The sequence below is a fragment of the Phasianus colchicus genome, chromosome 2 (assembly GCF_987193195.1).
Source record: "Phasianus colchicus chromosome 2, bPhaCol1.hap1.1, whole genome shotgun sequence".
In the NCBI taxonomy this organism is placed as follows: domain Eukaryota; kingdom Metazoa; phylum Chordata; class Aves; order Galliformes; family Phasianidae; genus Phasianus; species Phasianus colchicus.
In genome coordinates, this window is record NC_143437.1 from 20,042,694 (window position 1) to 20,067,786 (window position 25,093).

Consider the following 25,093-nt stretch of genomic DNA (forward strand, 5'->3'; position numbering starts at 1 on the left):
AACATAGAAAGGTAATTGCTGTGTTACTTCACACAGACTCTTATATACTGGAATAGAGAGTGTAGCAGCAAAATCTACATGCCTTGCTCTGTATATTTGTGAATGAACTGCAAACAAGTTTTAAAGAGCACTCTGGGATAGTGTTATTTGTGCTTTTTCTACCTAGGATCAAAACAAGGAGTAATTAATTAGTCCTAAATACAGACTGAAGTAGGTAGCTTTAAAGGCATAGCCTGCTGTAGTTTGTCCAACCAACCACATACAAACAGGTGAGCGGGATTTTGAACGTCTGTAGCATTAGGTTTTTTTTCATTCATGAGCAGCACACCCAGGGATTCACCAAGTGCCTTCCAGCCATAAGCACACAAGGCCAAAGTGTCGTAAGACCAGTGGACATTGACAATATTGTTCTGCCGTTGCTCCAGAGCACAGAACGTTTGAGCTGTATTTCTTTACTTAGGATTTTGAATAAAGAGAGAACCACATATTTGATGATGACTCGATATTTATTTCAACCTTACTGATATTCTCCAGCTATGCTTTGAACAAGGTACCGTAGTGTATGGCAAAATTTTGCAGAATCAAAGAATTGCAGGGTTAGAAGGGATCTCTGTAGATCATGGAGTCCAACTCCCAACATGTTACGATAACTAAACAATGTACTTGTTTTCAAATTAATTATCTGCAGCTAATAAAATGTATTTTACATTCTTACTCCTTGCCAGTTGACTTGAGCTTTGCCTTTTGTTAAGTACACATTTGACACAATTCACTGTGCAGTTTCTGTGATGTGCCACTGAATTATACTTCTTCAGTTGCCTTGAGCTAGTTGTGTTATAAGAATGTGGCTAGAAATGTCTGTAGTATATAAATGTAAAGATACTTAAACGTGGAATATATGTAAGACAAATTACATAGGCGCATAGAGATGGAAACATAGATGCTGATCAGTAATGCTCCTTGACTGGTGCACACATCCAGGATGTTTTTTTCCTTCCCCTTTCTGATTCCATTACCACTGTTTTGTATAGACTCCTTGTGGTAAGATTTTACACTGTTCGTTTTGATAAGTTAGTGCAGATGGGCATTTCCATGCATGCTCTTGTTCTGTATCCCCTGATAAAATTTAATTAAATTGTATGAGCTTCTCCTGCCCTCCCCTTCACCCTCCCCCCTATTTTTTTCCTAGAACTATTTTATTTGTTTCTCCAGAAAAGCTTTGGAAAGTGAAGCTATGCTTACACCCAGCTTATTTGCCTGCAGTAATATTTCTTATCTTCTTTTTCTAAACTGATGGATAACTGAAATCCAAGTTCAAGAACACAGTTGGAATTCCAGGCCCTGGTCTGGTGGAGGTGGCATTTTCAGTCCCAGGGAAGAGGCCAACTGCTTTGTTTATCAGCGTGCAAACTATAGCACTGTATTTCTGGTTGCCTGAGCAGCAGCACTGGCAGGGAAGAGAGACACTTGCTTGGATGAGAGATGGGTGAGAGAAACATAGTGATGGCAAATGGAGAGAGAGGAAAAACATATCTGATGGTGTACTACGGTATGGGTGGAACAAGTCAACGAGGTGGCAGAACCTATGGGAATACTGAAAGGAAGGTTTCCATGGCAGAAGTAAAGAGACATCGTGTTTCAGTATCTGAATATAAAAGCATCATCTTAAGAAATAATGAACAAAAGTAGAATTTAAAGCTGACCTGTGCTTTGGTACATTTCAAAATGGATCAGCTGTCTTATGAAGGAGGATATATTCTAGAGGACTTATACGTAGAAGTGACTTGATGAAATGACCTACCTATACAGACTGGGTATAGGTCACTAAAAGTAAGAAAACAGAAATGCATGAAATGATTTGGAAGTATTTTAGCATAAAATTGAAAAATAGCATTTTCGAATATAAATCTATAAGTGGACACTTAGAGACACTAGAAACAATACGATTCTATTTTCATAGTTTGCCAAAGGGCACATGAAAATCAATTTATAGGAACTGTATTTTGGTTTGTATACTACAGAGGTGCCGATACATAGAATAAACATGTGTTATTTAAGTTTTGATTTGATTCCAAAATCCACATTTATCCAATTGTTCCTCAGAGAGCATCCTAATACTGTGACACGATTAAATGCCTCGTTCTAAAATTTAATAAAAACTGATTTTCATTTTCATTTATTTATTTAAGTCTGATGTTTCCACAGCGTGGTTGGATTTTCCTCTACATTTCAGAGCTCTGTAATTCACTGCTCACACGTGAATTTACATCTTAATTATAGAGTTCACATTTAACAATATAGACAGCATAATGCTACTGGTAATTAAGCTTTTACTACCTGCTTTTATACAGTAGTCAGAGCTGCAGTTTTGTTACGCAGCTCCGATTCCTAAGCTTGCATGCATTTCTACCACAGGCCCAGCCTTTACATAAGGTTGGGCACAGAATGCCGGCATCTCTCTGCTGTGAGCACGTACAAACACATCTGTTGAACTTACGTATTTCGGACTTGGCTTCTCCAGCCGCGTTCATTTGGTGAAATGCTGTGAGAGGGCATTTTTGTTCCCACTGGTGATTGGTATTAACGCTTTCTGAGGGTGTGCGCCGGTATGTTTTGATCTCAAAGGTTGCCGTTTGCATCGAGTAGGGGTGCAGTCGTAAATAAAAGATTTTTCTAAGCGGTTGAGCTGAGTTCAGAAGGAAAGAAAAACAACATTTATCCGTACGTTTCCAAGTTGAGCACGGTTATTTATTTGCTTGGAGCAGGTTGGGCGAGGGCCCCTTCCTTACTGCCGAGGCAGGCTGGCTCCCAGCAGCGCTTTGCAGCGGCGGGGCCGGGCGCTCTGCGGGCACGCAGCGGGGCTCTGCTCGCTGCCCTTCCCATCGGGCAGAATGGGCTAGGCGGAAATCCAGCGCGTAGGGAACGCTTTCAAGGTCTGCGTGCACCGCGAGGTGTAACAGTGCCGAACTGCTACAGTGTAGTCCTACCTTGTTAAAATGAAGCAGGCTGAGGCAGTCCCCTCGCCGCTCCCTGAGCAGCCGGGGAAGAAATTGATCGGTTCTGGAGCTCTTCTTTCTGTTAGCTAAAGCTAAATATTTACACGTCAGCACCTAAATATTTGCACGTGGGTGCGCGTTAAACACGAGGCGTTGTGCCGAGCTGGAGAACGCACGTACCTGTGTGTGCGCGCTGCCCGGTGCGGCCGCGCGGGTCAGAATGGAGCCGAGCGCCGGTTTTGCCGGGTAAACCTCCCTTAACGCGTACCGAACGAGTTGCTTTCTCCACTTTCGTAAACACGTCTATCAATTTTAGATCAACAGAGACAGAATATTAATACGCAGACTCCTCTCCCGGCCCCCAGCCGCTCAAAAAGTTGGGCTGCCCCCGTACCGGCCGCTTCCTCCCCCCGCCCCCCGGCTCCGTACCTCTCCGCCCCGGGGCCGCCGACATGTCTGCGGGCGCTGCCCCAGCGGCCGCCGCCTCAGGCCGCTCCCCCCGCCCCACCCCTCTACCTGCCGCGCGGCCCGCGCGCCGCCCCGCCGCCTCCCGATTGGCCGACGCCCCACCAATCCGCCGCGCCCCCGGCCCGGGGGGACCGCATATGTAAAGCACCGCTTCATATTCATGAGCCCGGAGCGGGGCTTTAAGTCCTTGATTAGGCGCGCGGGCGAGCTTTTGGTCCCCGCTGGCCGCGCCTGCCGCCGCCGCGCCGCCCGCCGAGCCCTCGTGCCAAGCGCGCGGCGCCGGGCCACGGAAACTTTGCCTTCCCGCGGGCGCGCGCGCGCGCGAAGAATGGTCGCCGGGCGCACATGGATTCGGTAGAACTTTGCCTGCCGGAGCCGCTCTCCCTGCACTACGAGGAAGAGTAGGTACCGCTCCCCGCCCCCACCGCCTCCTCGCGGCGCCGCGGCCGTTGCGGGGCGCCGCGCGGCGGTGGCCGTCCACAGCCCGACAGGTGCGCGCGGGGCCGGCGGGAGGGCGGAGGGAAGGAGTTGCGAGGAGCCGCTGCGCCCGGCCCGGCCCGACCCGCGCCTCGGGGCTGCCCGCGGCCGGCTCGGCAACTTGCCGGGTTAGCCGGGAGCGCGCCGCGGGGGCTGTCGGCGGGGCGCCGCGCGTGGGGCCGCGAGGCAGAGCCGCCTCCCGTCGTAGCGCCGGAGGAGAGCGAGGGGGGGGGGAGCGGGGCAGCCCGGGGCGCGCGGGGGAGCGACGGAGGGTCCGCGCTCAGCGGGTGCTCCGGGGACAGCTTCGGGAACGTCACGGCGCGGAGCCCGCAGCTCTTATTAAGCCGGGCAGAGCTCTTCGGAATGAATGCACAAAAAGACCAAAAGGCTTTTTTTTTTTTTTCTTTTTTCCTTCTTGGTTTTTTTTTTTTTTTTTTTTTTCTTAGAGCTTTTTTCCCCCACCCCAAAGGAGCTTTCTTGAATTTACCTTCTTACAGCTAATTTGAATGATTAGTTCAGATAAGCCTCTTAGAGGAGATGCATTGAAATGAAATCGGGGCACATGTCCTTTTGGCTCCGGTGCAAGATTCCAACTCGTTGGGTTGTTGTGGTTTTTTGTTTTGTTTTGTTTTTTCTTCCTCCTCTTTGGCTCAATTAAAAGTCATCGGAACGGCCTCCCCGTGCCTCCCCGAGCGGAGGGCGCAGAGCAGCGCCGCTCAGCGCGTTCCTCCTTCCGTCCCCACTAACAAGCCCTCAGCCCCGGAGTTTTGCACGTTATTCATATTCGTAGTGATTGTGAATTGACTTATATCGACTTCCATATCGTCACGTGCACTCGTGAGCGAGGGGCGTAAGGAAAATAAATACAGTAGTTCCTGCGGTTCTCTCGCATGGGTGAGGGCAGAGAGGATTGGAGCTAAAAATTGCCAGAACGCTGTGGGAGCGGGCAGACATCTGCCTGACCATCACTAGGTAGGCTTTGATTTCAAGGCAGCGTGCTGAAGAATGCCGTAACTCCCAGCCAGCTGCAGCCCTGGCTTTCTGCTTTTTCAGCAATAACAATAACACTAATAATTACTAATAGTTAATAAGCTAACGGGCGCGATAAATGTATCTGCTCGTTTTGACATACGTGTCAGTTTAATCATTGTAAATGAATCCGTGCGTTCGGAACCTGAAATCTCCTTCACCCTCTGATTAAAATGTAACGTTGACTGAAGGATTATAGAGCAGACTTAATTTTACTGACTGTTTTAACAGTTGTCACAGCTGCTGGGAGAAGGGAAAGCAATTGAAACATTCCAAAAAATGGTGTGTGGGGGGGGAAGCGTGGACCAGCTTAATAAATTTAAATGCCATCTCCGTATGCCAAACATAGGAAACGGAGGAGATTTGTAACTCCAGAGAGCTTCCATGCACTGTGTACATTGCCCTTTGTGGCTCACGGTGTTAGGTGGAACCCCAGCACTTCTCTGTGCGCCGGTGTTCAGACGTCAAACACACCCAGCTCATAGCGAGCAGAGATTTTTGTTTTGTCCAGCAGCAGGTATAATGCACAGGAGAGAAGAAATGAAGGCTGTGCAGAGCGGGTGTAGCACTTTAAAAAAAAAAAAAAAAAAAAAAAAAAAAAAGTGGAGGTAGGCGGCTTGTGTAGTAAATGCGTGTATGTGATAGTGGTCTGTGTGGGAATGGACTGTGGAATGGCTGTGCACACACACTCACGGGTGTTAGCATGTAAATACTCATCTGTGTGTGTGCGTGTGTGTGTGCGACTGCATGTGTGAAATGTAAGAGTTGATATCAGTTTGGCTGCTCTTTTGGGTACTTTGGCTTAGCTTCTCATTCCCAGACAATTGATCCGAGAAGTACCTTTCATTTTAAAAAGGGAGCAAGGATGAAGAAGTCTTATTACAAAGTGGGAAGCGGTGCTTGCTTCCACTCCACAGTCCCTCTGGGCAGTGCAGATCTTTAACCTGGTGCATTTCTCTCCGAGCGAGCAGATCAAGTTGCTATTAAGGCATAAAGCCCTGAAGTTGGAGGTGCTCGGGCCTTGGTGCACAGCGCAGGCAGGCAGCCGGGTGCAGGCAGCCCAGTGTGGGCGAGCGAGCAGCTCCTGCCTGTGGGCAGCCAGCAGGCCCCGTGCCATTCTGCCGCTTCTGGTTCCGGTTCCAGCTCTTTGGCTTTTCGGTTTTGATGGAGTGCCGGCAAGTTTTTAAATCCTGTGCGAAGTAGAAGGGGATTGTGCTGAAATGCCTGCCTGACAGCTTCGCGTTTGCTGGGGCTTGCCCCTCTTTTAGTGCTGGTTGCTCATTTCAATGTGTTTATAGTTGTGCTCTTTTATTTACTGAGCCTGGTGCGTTGCAGCAGTAATTAACCCATGTTATTAGCAAAGCCCTTGTGGATATCCATTAATTCTCTTGAATAGCTGATCATTTTTTTCTGTACCTTTTTTTTTTTCTTTTCCCTTTTTCTTTTTCTTTTTTTTTTCCTAAGGCAGGCATGCTGTTCTTTTCCTCACAGTCCTTAAGCTTTACCATCTCATCCAAATTTCACTCTAAATAGAGGCCGGGTACGAGGCCACCATCCCCACAGTTCTATAATACAGAATAACTATTGTCTTAACAAACTGTTTTCAGAGACGTTAATGGGAAGCACAACAACTGGGAGAATCTGTAGGGAGCAATTTATTTAATTATTACTTTTCAAAACACATACTTAATGATAAGAAAAGAGATAAGGATTTTTCCAGCTTTTTAAAAAATATATTTTTATTATTAGTATTATTTTGGAGCTGCCTTAGCTGTTGCGAATATTTCAATGTTCCTATTTTAATCAGATTTCAACTTAGTTAATAGCACTTTGGGCATTTAGAAAATATTGAGCCAGCAGAAAAATACTTGTGCTTGCACTGCTGAGAAAAGATAAGGGCTGCCTCATTAGCCAACCCTACTTTTGCAATTAATTTCAAATACACAGTGCTATTCATCAAATACAGAAGGTAACTTGTCTATGATAATATTTAACAATACTTGAAACCTACTTTGCTTAGAGTAGCTAAAAAGTATGATATGTCTGTACTCACAGATCTGTCGGTCCATACTGCTATTTCTGTATGTTACGGAGGGAAATTACGATATAAAAATACAAAACAAAAATCTGGATTATTCATAAGCAATGCAATTACTCATTTATGGAATATCTCTAAACGACTGACCCTTGATCTGCAGGGAGGTTACTTGCACCCCTTTGGAAGTGTAAGTTGGAATGAAGACACTTAATTGAACCTTCCAAGAAGTATCTCAATTATTTTTTGCTTAGCGTAGGTGAAGTGCATAGAATAAATAAGAAAAATACTGAGAAGAACTCTTTCTCCCACTGAAGCTTAAAGTAACCTCTGCCTATAAGATAAGCTTTGCTCCGAATCCTTCTTCATAGCAAATTCATTGAGGGGAGAAACAATAAAATGTTGATCCATTACAAGTGCATATGAGCCTCGTGCTGCCAGGCTCTCTAGAGGAAATCTGTGATTATGCTGGGCCAGTTTGTTCAGTTTTTATCTCTTTTACATCCACTGGCCTTGTATTAAATTGTCATTGTCCTAAAGCACATGAGAGAGAAATGAATTGCGTTTCTCGACATGCTCTGACAGTGAAATATTTAGCCTCTCTGTCTCCAATCATACTCATATGTATGTTTGATAGCACAGGGATGACACCAACAGTCTCTGCAGCTTTGACATTCCACTTATTACGTGTTCTTTCACATTTTATGTTCCTTCTTTTACTTTTAGGCATGACTCAGGTAATCGTGTGTGCACACAGTCATGGCTGTAAAAGCATGTATGGCTGCATTCTTGTTACATGTATATTAACCTCTTATTTATGTGGAAATCCTGCCTGTGCACGGTGGATTTTAGTTCAAATACATGTACAGCTATGTACCCAGGTAAACAGCATATTCCTTAATGCAGTGTGTGCAGTGTACATGTATTATTGTGTATATCCACATAGACACGTATCCAGTTCATGTATGCAGAGCTATCTCAACTTCTCTATGTATCTGCTTGTCAAGAATTGCTGCTTTTTTGTGTTATTTTTTTCTTGTCCGTGAGCCAGTCAGATAAAAGAGCGTCGCAGATGGAGTTTGCACCTGATTTTCTATCAGATTCTCCATGTACTGTAGTATTTCATGTATTTGTACTCACAGCTTTGCTATGAAATAAACTGTGTTTTTAATTGGAAAAAAAAAAATCCTCTTGAAGTAATGTATGTGACTAATATTTATTCACATTCCTATAACTTTTGGCTCTCTCTCCATCAGTGAACTGTTTTTTCAGCTCCATGTTTCTTTGGACACAGGGTTATGTTTTTACCTCATGGATATGATTATTTTTTGGAGGGGTGGAAAATCTTCCCATGTATGATTGTTAATATATATTGTATTGTCCTCAGACAAAAATGTAAAACACACTCTCAATTTTAACGACAGTTACTACTTATTAAATCTTATCTCCCCTTCCCTCCCCCCCTTTTTTTTTTTTTTTTTTTGGTTGCTATTTGCTTATCCAGAAGTAATTTTTTTTTAAATGTTAAAGAAAAATATTAAACTGAATTACATATTGCTATTTCAAATAGTAATACTTCACTATTTTTAAAGGATTCTGCTTTGCCTTTGTACTTTGGAGCGTGATTTTTGGATGGATAGAGCAGGCCATTGCCTTTTGACGTAGATGTCCTGTAAAACAGTTTATGTATTTGTTATGTTACAGAAGCTTTAATTCTCTTGGACTTGTTTACACAATGTTTGTAATGTTTTACAATTAATTTGTATTTCTTTCAGAGAAAGGCTTTTCTCCTGGCTGTTCCTTAATACCGCAGGTTTATGTTAAAGAGGTATTTCGTCTCATTACAAATTTATCTTCTCAGTTTAGGCAGCGTAGCTTTTTAATCTGAGCACCATTTTCTACTTTAAATTGGAAATAGAATTTCTTTTTGTGCTTCAGTTTCCCAGTATTGCTAAGAAAAAGCTCAGCTGTTAATATCCTAGTGAAACTGGGGTGATACAGGTACTTTTATAGAAGACGAGGCAAGCTTATGCTGTTTGTGTTTATCGCTGAATTTAATTCTGGTTGTGAGTCTCCATTCTGAGTTTGTATGAACTCTGGGGGGATTTTTTTCCTATTCGGATCAAAGTAACACGCAAGGTAAAAGAGAAAATAATATTGGAAATGTAAATCTCATGTTTTTCACAATACTAACATGCAACACTGCGCATGAAACTGGTAAAAGCTCTCCATGCCCTGCAGTATGTTGTTATATCAAGGGTGTATTTAACCAGGGGGTCCTTTATCTCTGTCTAATCAAACCACTTATAGCATCCTTGTCCAGAATTGGACAGTTTATTTATATGATAACCTACTGAAATACGATGCGCTACTTCTATGCAGGTGAGAATAGTCTAAATACACTCTTCTTATCGTGTCTTGTAAATTATATTCCCTTTCCCTGAGTAAAATATCTTTGTAGATTTGTGCTGCAGGCCTTACATGGGGGGACAGACTCTGCTAAAGGGCTCTGTTCTGAAAGCAAACTTTGAGACAAAGCGGTTTGTAGTTTTCCAGGTTATTACTCTGTAAGTTAGCAGGGATGTCTCTTACTCCTCTGTATCTTTTCGTGCTGCTCTAAGTGGAAAAAAAAACCCTGCACTTCTCCTTTTCATCGTTTTGATTGGAACTACATACCATATGTAATGTGTTTTGGCAGCACTTACCTAGCCAAAGAAAACAAATTAATATTAGCCATGCTGAGGGGTGTCAGAAGTATCACAGATGTGTCGATTTAGCTTTGCTCCATCACACACCCTCTCCTTAAACAACTGGTCAAGCTGTCGCAAAATGTAGTGTTGGCTGTGGAGAGATTCTAATAGGTGTGATCAGAGATTGATGGCTCTGGCAAGTTAGAATGAGAAGATGTGGAGTTCCTGTAGCTCTTTTTGAGTGGCCTCAGAAAAACCCAAACAAACAGAAGTTAAGGTTTCTTTTGTGATTTTTTTTTTTTTTTTTTTAAAGTAAAGATACAATTATTATTATTATTTTTTTTAATGAGCTTTCTCCCCAAAAGACAGAAGTCAGCTAGATGTTAGAAATCCTCTTTTAACCCCCTTAAGAGCCTGCAGATGTAGAGACGCTCGCAGGTGTAATGAGAACATCTAAAATGTAGTGCTGGCTTGTTCTGAGCGTTTCTGAAATTCCTCCAGAAATGGATGGAGGTGCCGGGCAGGTGGGCAGAGGAGGAGATGGATTGTTCTGTTTAGTCCATCCTGATGCACAGTATTCCTCTTCTGTTTCCCCATTCCTAGGATAGCTTAAAAAGGTATTTCTTCCAAAAATACTTTTAGAACCTCACATCTGATTATTTGAAAGGAAATGCAAGATGGGAATGTCTAGTAAAGAACAATGGGTAACCAAATGATGAAATGGTATTCTTGTATGTACTCAGAGTGTAGCCAGTTAGTTACTGCCAGCTTGTACAGTTCTTCAAATATTGCAAATGCAATTTTTATGTATTCTTTATCTGCTATGTTAATTTTTTTCTTCTAATTGGCAGTAGAATTTGGTTCCTGTCTTTTTGGAGGGCAAATGCTGATGTCCTTTAATGTTTTACAGTCAGTGTTTTCTTTCTTAAATAGATTGTGATATATGCTCACTTGACAAGTATTAATGCTAAAATAGTTTTCAGAAGAATACATTTCATGAAGTCCGTGGTGGGAGGGGAAGTGTTGTTTTTTACAGTTATTTTATCCTTCTTTAAAAAAAGAGCATCTGGTAAAAATAACACTCAGATGCCATCTAAAAAACAAATCATGAACGTGTTTCTGAAAGCAAATGAATATGGATGGCCGGCAGAGTATCTTCAGAGAATGGTAAAATTCTTACAGTGAAAGGTGCATTTCTTTCACTGTGGTAGCTCAGTGCTCTGTGAATGCAAGATTCCCTTTCCTAAATCCTGTTTGCCTTTCCAGCCGTGTCAGAATTCCTTGGCAGTGTCCTCACAGCAGCCGTGAATGTGATGGGACAGATGAGATGTTGTGCAGTGGCACAAAATGCCGTGTCTTTAACCAGCTATTTCCATGGGCATAAAGGGGTGAGAATTGAATCCCCGGTATCTGAGCACAGCACCCGGGCACCCCATCATTGTTCTGGCCGGAGCTGCTTGGGCCCAGTTGGTGCTGGCTGATATTTAAAGAGCTGAGCAGCCACCGCCGGTGGCTTGCATTAGCGCGAATGGCACCTGTCCCATCAATCATGAGGCCGTGGTGTCACAGATGGAGAAACAACAATCGGCCGAATTACCCGGCCCTGCACACTTGGCTTAATTCAGCTCATTGTTCTCCTACAAATCTCGCGGATGGCTCGCGCCGCGCCTGGACTCCAGGCACAAGCAGGAGACGGGCTCAGGTGGTGGCACGTGCCTGCCCTTTGCCACCCCAGCGGAGGTGTGCAGCAAGGGGCTGTCAGTGTGCGTGCACAGGGGGGGGGTGTAGCATCAGCTCCTAACGAACACTGTAATTAATCAGGAGCTGAAATTCAGCATTTCTCCCGGCGCTCCCGAAGTTTTCATTTAGCTATCTGAAAGCGCCTCGTGCAAAGGCAGGTTAATTTAACTCCTCAAGTGCTGCGCTGGGTCTGTTGCTCTGAGATGAATTCTGCATGTGTTTCCAGTGAAGAAGCATCCCTTCGCATGTCGGAGAGCTTTGAATGTTTCTGAGTAGTTAGCACTGAGAAGTCCTCACCGGAGCCACTGGGTGAAAAGGAGAAGTGCTGACAGGCCGATTTGGAAGGGTGGTGCTGGTGTTTTTATGGTGGGTCTTTTTATTTCAGTTTTAATGCCAGACAAAGGTTGGATCATGAGAAATTGCAGTCTTGTTCTGGATGAAAATAGTAAATGTGTTTAAATTGCCTTCAGACATTGTAATTCTTTTCTCTTTCTTCCTTTCTTTCTTCTTTTCACCCCTCGCAGCAGCTCCCAGAGGACAGAAAAATAAAATAGACAAAAAAAGAAATAGAGAAATTACTTCCTTGCTCTTAAGGCTTAGGTCAAGTATGTCTTGAATGTGTTAGAGCCCCACTCCTTCCATGTTTTTTTTCCAAATAACACCAAGGAAATACCTGGGAAACGTGGAGTTGGAAATGATCGTTCTTGCTTCACAATTTTTTTATTTTTATTTTTTCTCCCACATCCCATTTGCATTATGTGCTGTAAAGCAGCTGTGTTTTTGCTGTAGCTAGTGTTCTTGTTACAACTAATGTCAAGCAGAAAACCTGTAGCATGCCAGAAACAGGCTGCGTTATATTGAAGACACAGCTTATGTTTGGTTGTGTGTAAATACAGTTAGTTAGTTGGGTTTATCTGATAGCCTGGCAGAAAGAGAGAGGAGCCGTACAAACTGTTTTCAGTAACTGTGCTGTTCATATGCCTGATAAGATTGAGAGTGCTTTCGAACTACTGATACGCTTTGAATAAGAAAAGAATAATCACGTCCACTGGCACCAGCTTATCGGGAATGAAGTAAAATGCCAGCACTTTTACATTAGCAAAAGTAAATGTTTTAGACACTTTGGGCCTTTTTTCCATTTAAATTAAATAGCAGTGCGCTTTTGAGTGTGCTGTAATGAATGGAAGGATTTATTACCTTGACAAAATTACGGGTGAATATGTTGAGAGAGGAGTCCTCGGCAACAATAACAGCTCTTTTGATAAGTGGCTGCATGTATTCATGCTTTTGGTACAGAAATTCAGTAATTTTATCCTTTCTTGCTCTGTTAAGTGCAGTGGCTAACTTGCAGTGGGCAGCTCTTCACAGTGCAATGTACCTGTGCTTTTTGTAATGTACTGACAACACATTTGAAATGTAGCCTGTAACGTGGCTCTTCATAGAATAATGCTTGATCATTTGCTAATATGTCCTCTGCCTTCAGTTGCCGTGTATTCTCATGTTTGAAAAATAATACATCTTGGAGTCTTTCCTGGGAAGGCAAGGTATGATTCATCATTAACTTACTCCAGCAGGCGTGAAGCGTGCTTGCATGTGCTTTTATCTGTTTGAAGTTTACTGATTTTTTTATTTCTGTATCTTCTTTTTCCCCCCTCGTTCTTTTATCTTTCACGTGCCTACAATTAATTTTGGGTTATACAAATTTGATGAATGATAGTGCAAGAGCAGATTTGATTGATTTTGGATTATTATTGATTACTGTCAATGAGATCACTGTGACACTCTGCAATCAATGGTGTGTGATTAAACCAAGGCACCAGTGTTCTATACATTAGGCAGCAGTCAGGAATTTAGGAACTGAATGTTCAAAAGCTATAAACAAAAAATGTTCGGATTTAAATAGCCCTTTGTTTGGCATTTACTCACCAAGATCTGTTTCTTGGGGAAGTTAGTTTTCTCAAGTGCAGGCTTTCAGTTTAAGAAAGGTCATTGATTTAAGGTTTATTAAATTTTAGCTAAAAACAACTGGCTCCATTTGGGTGTAAAATAATTTAAGTACTTACTGCAGGCAACCTTCATGCTTTAAAGTTGTTGCTCAAAGGTTTCATTCTTCTATGAAGATGTCAACTGTAAATATAAAAATGCATCACTGAAAATGTAATGGTTTAAAGATTCAAACTGAAATAAAAATTCCTGCCTGAGGAAAGCACTATAATCAAAATAAAGTAGTCTTAACTTTTTTTTTTCTTCTTTCTGTTGAGGCCATAGTAGAAAACAGCGCTTGAAGGCAGCAGGTAGTGAGGCTGGCAGGGAATGCCAATTGTGACTTACTTGTTTATTTCCCCTTGCGGAGGATGATCGCCAAGCTCTGGAGTCAACAACACGCATTGACCACTCCTGTCAGGCAATGTGCGAGCTGCTGCCACCCCTGAAATGTGGAATCCCAGCTTTTTAGTCACTTTGATAATATGGAAAAAAAAACAAACAAAAAAACAGTGCCTGACAATATTAAAATCTAATTGCCAAAGCACTTCAATTTCTGAAAGCTTGCTATGTCTTTCTCTGTATTTTTAGCATATATTATATTTCTAGGGAACAGTGGCTTAGGCGTACACTTGATGGATGACTGGGGCAGGGCTTTTCTTTAAAAAAAGTGTGATACTTGTGCATTAGGTAATGCTGGAACAGGAAGACTGCAGATGCAGCTATTTGACCAAATTACTGTGTGTTTCGTGACACGATAGATAAGTTAGCAGAGATCTTCCAAGGTGCGAAGGACAGCATGCTGACAATTTTACATCTCTTTTAAAAAATCTTTTGCTTTTGCTGAAGTGGCCTGATTCAAGACTGAGCAGGAAGAATGCCAGTCATTCCAGTAGATTTTGCATTGGTCTCCATAGCTAATTTTTTAAAAATGAATGATAGTATTTTAAAAGAGATAATTTAAAAAAAAAAAAAAGATAACACAAAGATTCACTACCAGGATGTGGCATTTACACCAGAATAGAGCTGCCTAAGGGAGTGCGACCAGGAAATACTAAGATTACCCTCATAATATTTTCTGTGTGAGCTTAAAAGCAGTGCTGGCATTATGCCACTGCCTTTAGTCTTGCACTGACTCAGGAGGAGCTAACAAACCTCTGATAGGGTCAGTAAGGCAGAATAAGGCTGAGCCCCTGTTTTCCTTGTTTGTTTGTTTGTTTGTTGTCCGAATTGCAAGTGAGGTTGAAATGCTGAATTTATGTAAAGATTATTTAATCTTTGTTTCTGCTGATGAACTTTGGATGGAAAGCTCTAGAATAGGACACATCTGACTGATGCAAATTATCCTGCTATATAGACAAAAACACCTTGGTGTTCCTATGCAGAACTAAAAGTCACAAAGGATGACAGTGGTCGTTCAGCATGCCTTTCCCCACGAGATACAAAATAAATTTTAATAGATGGAGAGTTGCCTTGACTGGCCTCTAAGCAGCATTTCATTTATGAAAGGGTTCATACAGTGCTTGAGGAGGTGTAAGAACTTGGCTACTGGTTAGAAAGCATTTTTCTATTTTCTTGTTTATAGAAAGAAATAGTCCAAGATGGCATAATGGAACAAAGGAGGCTCAAAGGGGTTGGTCTCCAGTTGTTTTGATGCTTTTTTATGTTAATCTAGTAATAAACAGAACTCGTGAAGGCAGGTGTGAAAGTAGTATGTCCTTCCTTCATTTTAGAGACTTTTTTGTGTAGAACTTTGTTGTAGGTCACAGTGCCCGCATCTGGATCTTTGAGTGCACATGATTTTTATCCCTGGTCTCAGTGCACAGCTTATTTGGTGAGCACAGTGATACAAGTGATAGTGTGACTGGGTGGTGAATGCTGCAACACTGGGACTGGATTTTCTCTCCCAGTTTTTGTATTCCCTCTAGGCACAGTGCAATTCCAGGTCCATTCCCTTAGTCAGAGATCACCTTTTTGTCTCTACTGAATTGATACAACGTTCTGTACCAATGCAGCCATGGGGATCTTCCTAAACCAGTAACATGTGAATTTCATGTGAATATATTAAAAGAAGTTTCTTGGAAAATCTGAAAAAGCTAGAAGCTAGTTGCTCTGAAAGTTCAGAAATGGATGCTTTGACACATTCAATACTTCTGTTACAGCAAAGCCTATTATTTTCTGTAGGCACGAAGGAAAAGGTGAGTTATAAACACAACAAGTGTTTATAAAGGTTGTACATTATGTTTATCTTTAAGACTTGTTATATGGAGATGAACTCCTGTAAAAACTAGACATGAGGACTAAATACAAGTGTGAAAGCTTAAAGCTTCTTGTTAAACTTAAAAGAGGGGGAAGCAGTGGAGTAAAGAAAAAGAGTTCTTCCCTTTAAAAGTTTTTGCTTAGCAACTTGGGGCTTGTTTCCACGTTGGTAGATCAGGTTCTGTTGAAGCTGGAGCAGTACAAACCACAACCCATCAGCAGGCTGCTAGTCAGCAGCAGGTGTGAACAACATGGAACAGGATTCACATCGAACCATAGTGTGCACTAAAAACAGAACCCCTGCCTTGCTTTTACAAGGGCAGTAAGATAGAAGCTCTTTTGTCATGTTTACTAAACAGTGTTCAGTGGACGGTGTAAATGGCCCTGCTTAGCTGCAGAGAAGTAAGTGCAAGAACTAGTATGCATTTCAGATTTTTAAAGGCACTTTTTCCTCTTTTAAAAATTAAACTTCTGATAGGGTAAAACCAGAGATATAGCAGCGGTTGTCAAGGTATTCAAAGCTATGCTTCAGTTTTAGCAGCAGGGGGAAGGGAGGGTGGAATATCAGCACTTAGTGTTTGATAGGAGCAGGTAAATGGTATTGTCTTTTTGAAATTGCTCCTTTATGACTTAGGGCTTCATGCCTGTTTATTACTTCTGTACACAGCTCATTAGAAGGGTAGTATTTCCAGTCCTTGGAAGTTGCATGTTTGGGGGCTTTTGAAACATGTATTTATTGTATGCTTTTCACTGAACATCAAATTCTGCCCTCAGTTAGGCTCTGCTAAAAACCAGGGGCAACATTTGCAGCGGAAGCAGTGTTTATCTGTTGTTATATATTCTGATTGCTTATGAGCTACTCCACTTTCTCTGTCATGGTCAATGTTTTGTCTGACCTGAAAAATATTCCCATTTTAGGTAAAGACATGTTTCAGGAGACATAATTTTTCCAAAAGACTGTGTGTAATTGTATTACTATGAAATTGGTTGTTTTTTCTAATTTTTCTTCAGCCAGAATCTGAGAAGATGATGGTATATCTGTGAAGTTTCACATAGAAATGTATATAGTTTAGAGGGGGGAAAAAAAAAGAAAAATTTCACTTTTCCTGAAGTGGTTTAGTATTATGAGAAGTTCTACAACTTCAGACACAGAACAATTCATCAGATCTTCTGTTTGCAGAATTTTAATGAAATTTGGCTCTTTGGAAATCAGCTCACTGGTATTTTTATCAAGTCCACTTTAACTGTGATTGCCTTCCTTTCTATGGTTTTCTTGTGGGACTACAACTGACAATTTTTTTCCCTATTGAACAGAATTTTTTTCTAAGCATTCAGTGCTCTCTGCAGCAATAACAACTCCTTGAAAACTGTCAGATCATAGGTAAGCGTTTAGGCATACAAGTACTTCTGCTGAAATACCTGTGTATGCAACTGCTTTTATGGGGTCAAAATCCTGTCCTCGCAGTCACCTATGTGTCTCAGCTCCTTTTGCCATGAGGGTGTTTGTGTGCATCTTTTCCTGTAGAGATTCAAGACTGATTTTTGGAGGAAAACTTCAGGGTTTGGGAAAGGGCTTTGCTGCTGTGTGTGGCCACAAACCAGTGTAGGGAGTTACATGGGCAGGGAGGTTGTGTTCAAGGTGAAAATTGAAGTTAAGGAAAAATGAATAGGTTTGCAAGATAGTAGAAAAGTTTTTCTTTTTTTTTTTTTTTTTTTTTTTTTAAATACCTTTGTTGTTGAAAACAGGAGGCTTGGAATTCTTAGTTTATCACTGTTATTAGCATTTTCTCACTGGTGAAACAAGCTTGACAATGTGATGCGCTGCCTAAAATCCTAGTTTAGCACTAAAATTGCTGCTCCGATGTGTGTGTTCTTTTGTGACAAATTGGCAGTGGTTCAGGGTTTTATTTTTAAAGAGGGTGTTCCTGCATGTTCAGAGTCCTGTTTATGTATTGTTGTGAAAACAGGCTACCTCATAATGATGAAATCATAACTTGTGTGATAGCATTGGCAAACTGACTGTAAAGTGCTCTGCTTTTACTGTCTCTCTGTGCTGTCGTAAACTGGTCACTTTACCTTGAAATGCTTTTCTGAGGTTGCTAGTGCATAATTCACCATTTCTGGAAGTTGCTGGTATTGAAATCTGTTGCAAAATGTTATATGATTTCATATGTGAGCCCTTGCATATATGATCACATTCATTTTTTATAATTTCTACTTGAGATGCAGTGATAGTAAGCCCCTGAGGTTCAGGATTTTCAGCTAGGAAAGGTAGGTGTACAGAAATCATTCCACTTGTCTAAAGTCTAGTCAAGGTACTTAACTTCTTTGGCCCTGAAATCAGTCCAGGCCTCCCATCAAAGCAGTCTGTCTCTTGAGATTTTGTTATTGCTGGCTTCTGTCAGGTCAGAAATTTACAAGGATAAACTTTTCGATAATCTTTTATGTCCTCTCCCTCTGCCACATAAAACTGGATTCTATATTATGTTTATTATTGTTAGAGTCCCTGCTCTGTGTGTTTAATATGTAAAGAGGTGAGTTTGTACTTGTTTCAGGCCTTGGTTGCCAGTTAGGACCAGTCCTCGTTTACCCATACAAGTTTATTTACTGTCAGTTCCCTTTTCCAGTTTCACCAGTATGTTCCAAGGGAGTAGAATCTAGAATGTATCATGTCTCCATTTAGCCTTTATTTTTTCTTAGCTTCAACTTTCTCTTGTCACTTATTTCAATGAAAAGAAATTTATTTTGACACAATAGTTGAGTGTAATTGCAAATCAATTCAATACAATTTACTCTGTTATCATTTAGTATTTCAGTTATGGTAGCATGCATGGTACATGTGGCCCCTGCCATACATAGTCTGTAAGTATTTAGGTCGTTCTGTTTAAGAGCTTTGGCTACAAACATAAGTAATTCATGCAAGACTCAGAAAAGGGTTTTTAATATTTTTAATATGGGAAAGGCAACCATGCTGTGTATGTGTGCTTATGCAGCTGAGTAATATCTATGCATTTGTGTGTTTTTAATTTACAATAAAAGCATTAACTTCAGCCTAACAATGAGGCATGGGCTGTTTTCTTGTAGATCAGCAGAAATCTACCACTGGGAGGCATTTGAAGGAGAGGTGGGTGGTTTCCTCTGTGTCAGTTCAGAGAAGGTGTATTTAATGAAAAGGAGCTAGAGTGAAAAGCAGTGTGAAAGGGAGGGAGATGGCAAGGGAGCAGCATGAGCTGCTGTCATTGACATACAGCAGGAGGGGTGGGAGAAGGCCTGGGAGGGACAGAGCTGGGCAGCAGAAGATTGCATGCAGCATCTAACTGACTGCTTAATTTTCAATATATTTTGTAATGTGATTTTTAAAAATTGTTCTTGGAACAGTACTTTTCAATTAATACATTGAATCAGCACTCTAGATTGAAAAGCATGTTGTTTTTCCTTCCCTTGCTGTCTTCTTCACAGTGTTTTGCTCACTAGTCTGGAGAGGAAGGCAACGTATCGAAATGTTCATTTTTGAAGTCAAGGAAAAATTTACTGGTTCAGCTTTCAGTTGAATTTCTTTGCTAGACCTACCTAATCTTCTGTAAAAAGATCTTAGTTTTATGTGTCCTGAAGTGGGACACAGAAGAAATTCAGTCAAGGAATGCATACTACACAGGTAGAAGCTGAGGCTTGTCACTGTATTTGTAATAGCTGCTAAAAACTAAAAACTGGGACTGTGTACAATAGAATAGGGTGCATGGATTTATATAAAAGGCATCCCTCCTCCCCCCTTCCAACAAAACACATTTACCTGTAAAAGGGAGGGTTTTTTGTTGTTGTTACTAAAGCAGTCAAAACTGTGAGGTCACAAGTTTAAGATCTTTCTAAGATTTCAGCTGTGTTTTGCTTTCTGTGCACCTCTCAGGCTTGCTGGGAATAGGGACACACTCTGCTCTGGTGTGGGAGGAGAGGCAGTGCTTCATACACACGCTTTCTGTAAATGACATTTTGGTTTAAAAACCAAATATGCATCTCGTCGTTTATTTAACCGATTCCCATAGTATTGTAGGCAAATGTGTTTTTCCCCTCTGCATCCTGCTTTCTGCTACGCTGAGGATAATGTACCTGGAAGGAAAAGGCCGTCCAAGCTGAGGCAGCCAGCGTCAGACAGGGCGGTCTGCCATCTGTCCCACCTGCTGCATTCATGTGTCCATCTGGTTACTGCAATAGCTCATTGCAGGCTTCAACAGAGGAACGTTCAGGCTGAAAAGGAGGCAGTGTGAATTATTTAGGTAGCTCGTGTAAATAAAGAGAGGGGGAGAGGAGAAAAGGAGGGGGGCTTCGAGAGGGAGAAAGCACTGTCTTACTCCTTGATGCTTTGGAATGTGTTAATGCATGAGAGCATTTGATTTGCATATAGATTTAGATGTATAGATCATTGTGAAGATTACAAGCCAATGAGTTTTATCTAGATTTAGATAGCTCTCAGCCTGGTTTGTGCATAAAATATAGCCAGTTTCAGAAGGAGAATCTTTGGGGACTTAAAGCCAAAGAGAAACTGATGAAATGTAATGCTTTTAGGTATTAATTTAGCAGAAATAAAATATTTCCTCTAGGGGCTTTCTGTGCCCTTTGTTAACCAAGAATTTATAAGTACTTTATGTAGTTGGTGCTTTAGATGCACTGTGTGGTTTTGATTTGGTTATAGTTAGTTACATTTTTAGTCATCTGTACTCTGTTCTAAGAGGAAAAGCAGCTGACAAATATTCCTTTTCCTTTTTCTCTTTCGTATATCAGGTGAGGATTAAATCCAGTCAACAGTTTTCCAGCTGTCAGTGTGTACATTGTTTTACAGACAGAAGTACATATGCCCTTGTGTTTATAGAAACATGAGTAGAACATTAAAAATCTCTTGGAGATTTTTAAATGGGGGTGAGCAAACAGTAATGGTACAGTGGCCTTGAAAAATAAACAGATCTGTTTAGTTGATGCTTGATTTTAAAGAAGACCTCCAGAAAGTTTGTGGTAGATTATTTATTGCTTAAATTCAATTATTTTTAGAAAATGTAACAATCTATTAGTGCTAGATAGAAACATAGGGAATTCTGAATCATTTTATTCTGAACATTTTAATGTTAGTGGTTAATGTCATATTATTTTTTAATGCAGAAAACACTGGCTTACTGTAACGCTGTGTTTGAAAAATGAAAAGATTGGGTTCATACTTGGATATGTTGCTGATGTGAGGTTGTTCTTGCTTTCTGCTTTTAAATGTCTGACTTTCCTCAGCTGTGGAGTAAAAACAGGATCATCTAAAGAGGAATCCTTGAAACTGTAGGAGGGTTTCGTGCCATTGTTTTGCCTGGTTTAGATCTGCAGAAGAAAGGCGTGCAGCATCTTGAAATCCTAACAGCCTGGCTACTTCCCTAAGATTTGCATGAAATTCAGCTGCAGCCTTCAAAGGGATTTGAGTGGATTGGATTCTTTAAGGTTAGTCCATGTCAAACCTATTAAGTTCAATTCACATGCAAAACCCTTTTTACATTTTTTTTTTTTTTTTTTTAAGCCAATAAGGCTGTAGCTGCTATTAAGGCAACATCATGTACTTTTGGTAGAACGTCCATGGTAATGGATCACCCTACTGGCATGTGTAACTAACAGATAATCCACGTTGTCATCTTTCAAATTGAAAGGTTCTGTGTCCCGTATCTTCCTCAGACTGAAGAGGTTTTGTTTGCAAAAGTTGAGATCCTGGAGGCTGTTTTTAAGTATCTTAACTTTTTGGAACTTTGAGTACCTGTCCTCTATTTAGATTGTCTCTATGCTAAATGATTTTAGATGTACAGTATATGTTCTGTGGTGGACCAGGAAACAATTACAGGAAGGAAAAAGCATGAAAATTATTTTACAATGCATACAAGAATAGTGGCTTTAGAACTGCAAGGACATGACTTTCAAAATAAGACTTAAATTTTTAATCGAAAGGCCAATAGGAAGAATTCTGCTCATCTCAAAAATTAAGGCCTAAGTATCTCAATGCCATATACAGAATTTTTCAAGCCTATCAGCAGGCTGTGAAAGGAGTTCTGATGGAAGACTCTTGGCTTCATTTAGATAATGTCTGAATTAATTAAATAAGGAGCGAGGGACCCAGTGTTTCACATAGGATACATCTCATCCCAAAACTTTCTGCCCTGTGTGAGGTCTGAAAGATTTGCCCTTTGTTTTGTGAATGGCTATGACTTGTTATGAAGTGCTGGGTAGGTCCTGTAACCAGGTGAGCTGAATCTTGAAAGGAATTGAGTGTTTACTGTAGGGAATCAAATTCATCCACTTCCACAGTGGGTGCACTGGCACCTGGGCCTCCACTGCCTAGAAGGATGCTGGATTCTGAGTTGTGTTATGATGTCAGTTAATTCAGTGATTTTTGCTTAGCTCTAAAGATGTAACTGAGGAGAAAGTAGCTTCTTCTCCTTGTGCTTTTTGTCATCCAGTGCTTAAACTTTACACTTCATTGCTTAAGGAAAACAGTGCTTTTAATTATGTGTAGATCAAACGTGGTCATTTTGTGTGTAATGGATAAGAACAGAATATTTTCCTTTGACTTGCAGTTCCAGCTGCTCCAAGTCTTTTAAATATATACATTAAGTAAAAACAAACAAACAAACAAAAAAAAACAACAGCATTTTTCCTGTTCCTACATTTAAAGTTAAAAAGAAAAAAAAAAACAGTACACACTTTACACACTTTGCATTTAGACTGCCCTCTTTTCTACTGATAGCTGCAGAAACTGCTCCTTAAATGAAACACTGATTCTTGGGATCTGACCCTGCAAAACCTGCACGCATAGGTCACTTGTTACAGGTAGTAAATTTCCTAGCTAGGTACTTGGAGGAAAGGATCAGTGGATAATAAGCCTTTTCAGTTGACCTCATTCTCTTGCATCTTGCACAAAAATACAACATTTTTCCCCCAAATAAAAGTCTGACATTAAAGACTATTTCACTTCATTTTTCCCAGTATCCATTTAGAGATTTGAAGTTGCTCTGACCTATGGTCAGAATACTTTGCAGGAGATCATGATCCACTGTGTTTCATGAATCCAGAGTAATTTTTTAGAAAGTCCTTCAAACAAGAATATTTTGGCAGGTAAAAGATGAAGGTAGGATATGAAATTTTGTCACTGTATGTAAATTTTTAGTTGTTCATCTAAAAGTTCCTAATTGCTAACACCTAAGCCATTCAGGGTTATACAGAGCTTGTAGCTTTTAATGCTAATGCCTTGTAGAACCATAGTGTTAATATGACTATTTGCGGCGTTATAAATTACGTGGGCTAAGTAGCAAATATTAGCATTTCTGTTGCTGTATGAGTGTTTCTCAAATCATGCCGTTTTCTTGCTTGTAGATTGTTGTGTATTCACATGATATAAGTTAGTATTTGGGGAGATCATGTTAGTGTTTTGCTAAGGAAGTGGAAGGAGATGAAAAGGCTGCCTAGATATGTGAATTCTTTTTTTCCTCAGCGCCTACGTCTTTGCTGCAAATATTGTAAATATCTCACAGGAGAGCATGGCTGTGTTACAGGAGTGAAGTATCTGTGTTGTCTGGTGGGGTGGCTCCTCTGGCAAAAGGGCTTTTTTAAACGTGTGAATAATTACAAAATGCCTGTGTTGATACAGGAACAAGGAAATAGTGCTGTTAACTCCAGGTAAAGAATAAAAAAGTTGTCTGAGGTTTATTTTTTGTCTCTAACAGCTTTAGGTTCTGGTAATATTAACAGAGCATTAACCAGTCCTCCTGGTTTCTGCTTGTTGTTGGCAGCTCCTGAATGGAGCGGGGAAAGGGGGGAGAGAGGTTAAGTGGCACTGAGGTTAAATTGCTCCAGTGACAGATTCTCTCCAGAAAGGCAGCCAGTTGTTTTAAGGATTAGTTTGGGAAAACTGGATTTGAAGTCTCTTCTCTGCTGCTCACGTGTGACATCTCTAATGTTGCCTGTCAGAAACAAAATTTGCTTTCCACAATGAGTGGAGAGTGCTGGGGAAATTTAAAAGCAAACAACAAACAGATTTGATCAGCCGCAACAATGATTGGAATTTTAGTTTTATTATTTTATTACGAGATTCCTAAAACAATAGAGCAGATTTTTTTTTTTTTATGTGTATAGTATATATATTTGGCTATTATATTATGATTGCTGTAAAACAGGAGTGTTGCTGAAATAGATAACAGTGCTGCTAGGATAAGTGTAGTGCCTCCCTTAAGGTCAGTACCTCCTCCTTAATGAATGGACTGTTCCTGGTAGAGGTCTGTCGCTGCAGCCACACAGTAGCTCTTCCTACGAGAACCTTGCATGCCATTTGCTAGCCTTAAAGATTTTCTTCTGAAAAAAACCACACCATATGAGCTGTGAGTCCAGGAGGAGGTGTGCAGTCCCTCTTCAGAAAAAATGCGCTCAATCTGTTTCAGACGAGTTCCCCGAAAGATGGGTTAAATCAACTGATTGAGCTGATTTTCTCTCTTGAGGTGATATTTTATTTATATGATAAAATGCTTGGAAAGTGATTAATTTGTCAGGGGAACATCTTGTTACTGTAAATTTGCCGAATGTGTAATAAAATTGCCATAACACAGATGGGAAAATGAAGATCTTTTAAAATTAAATAACTGAGCAGTCTGCCTACATTTTCAACACTTAAAATTAACTTAGTTAAATTTCTTTGTCATTTTTGCCCCTGGAAGAATGCGACCCTGGTAAGATTTGTGGAGAATATGTGGTGTGGATATGTTTGTGTGGTAAGTGGAAGGGATGTGAGAGGGCTGTGTGTTTCTTTCCCTTCTGCATCAGAGGGGTCTGATGCATTTATTTGATTTTTGCCAGTGTTCTTTTTTTTCTTTTTTTTTTTTTTTTTGTGTGTGTGAACTTTAAAATTAAAATATGCAATTTAGATACTCATTCCTGCTAACAGTGAAATTAAGAATAGGAGGACTTTGTGGGAAAGTGCCTCAGGTCAGTGAGAGATTCCTGAAGTAGTGCATCTGTCCTAGTTTGTTACAAATTATTGCTTTCAAATGACATCTGAGCAGCATAATATGCTTCTTAGTCTTTATTGCAGTCTGTTCTTGTGCAAAGTATATCTGAATTGTCAGAGGAAGGAATACCGTACCTGAGTTGTAGTACGTAGCAAGTGAAAATAGCATTAGGGAAGGAACAATACCTTTTATTCATACTCATATTCCTACTGCCTGTCCATCTGTCCACTGGAATGAGCCACTTATCATGCTTCTATTTTTTTCCCTTTCAAGTTAAAGAATTATGAAAGTTCATTTTTTTGGTATGTCTCTTTATGACAGGTATACTGGAGATTGTGGTCATTTGGATTAAAAACATATCCATCACCACAGGCTGACAGGTTATTATTATGTCTTCTTTGGATA

At 40.8% G+C, this 25,093-nt stretch overlaps 2 protein-coding genes across 9 annotated transcripts in view; one reads left to right on the forward strand and one right to left on the reverse strand.

The window, feature by feature from the left end:
• ESRRG (estrogen related receptor gamma) overlaps nucleotides 1–25,093 on the forward strand; it is a 381,433-nt gene that overhangs the window by 223,905 nt on the left and 132,435 nt on the right. The window contains exon 1 of one of the 6 annotated variants that reach the window (XM_090135027.1): nucleotides 3,734–3,865. The exons of the other annotated variants lie outside the window; for them this stretch is intronic. Within the exon in view, the coding sequence (XP_089991153.1) occupies nucleotides 3,810–3,865 (56 nt within the window). The 5' untranslated portion in view covers nucleotides 3,734–3,809. Of the gene's footprint in view, nucleotides 1–3,733; nucleotides 3,866–25,093 lie in introns of those variants that run through there. 6 annotated transcript variants of the gene reach the window in all.
• On the reverse strand, nucleotides 74–3,890 carry LOC149918885 (uncharacterized). 3 transcript variants are annotated; one of them, XM_090135033.1, is made up of 4 exons: nucleotides 3,426–3,628; nucleotides 3,177–3,299; nucleotides 2,988–3,088; nucleotides 74–2,686 (listed from the first exon to the last, which is right to left on the reverse strand). In XM_090135033.1, the coding sequence occupies exons 1-4, from the start codon at nucleotides 3,448–3,450 to the stop codon at nucleotides 2,528–2,530; spliced, it is 408 nt and encodes a 135-aa protein (XP_089991159.1). In that variant the 5' UTR covers nucleotides 3,451–3,628; the 3' UTR covers nucleotides 74–2,527. The 3 variants fall into 3 exon arrangements, 2 of the variants coding, with proteins under 2 accessions (XP_089991159.1, XP_089991158.1); XR_016464011.1 differs by lacking the exon at nucleotides 3,426–3,628 and adding an exon at nucleotides 3,810–3,890 and having other exon boundaries at nucleotides 74–3,088; XM_090135032.1 differs by having other exon boundaries at nucleotides 74–3,088.

What these genes read in the sequence shown, in the direction of transcription:
- LOC149918885 (XM_090135032.1), bottom strand. Translation starts at nt 3,450, where the DNA reads ATGTCGGCGGCCCCGGGGCGGAGAG. An exon ending in GGCGGCCCCGGGGCGGAGAG is followed by an intron (nt 3,300 to 3,425) that starts GTACGGAGCCGG and finishes TAAAATTGATAG; the next exon opens with ACGTGTTTACGAAAGTGGAG. An exon ending in CGGGCAGCGCGCACACACAG is followed by an intron (nt 3,089 to 3,176) that starts GTACGTGCGTTC and finishes GTAAATATTTAG; the next exon opens with CTTTAGCTAACAGAAAGAAG.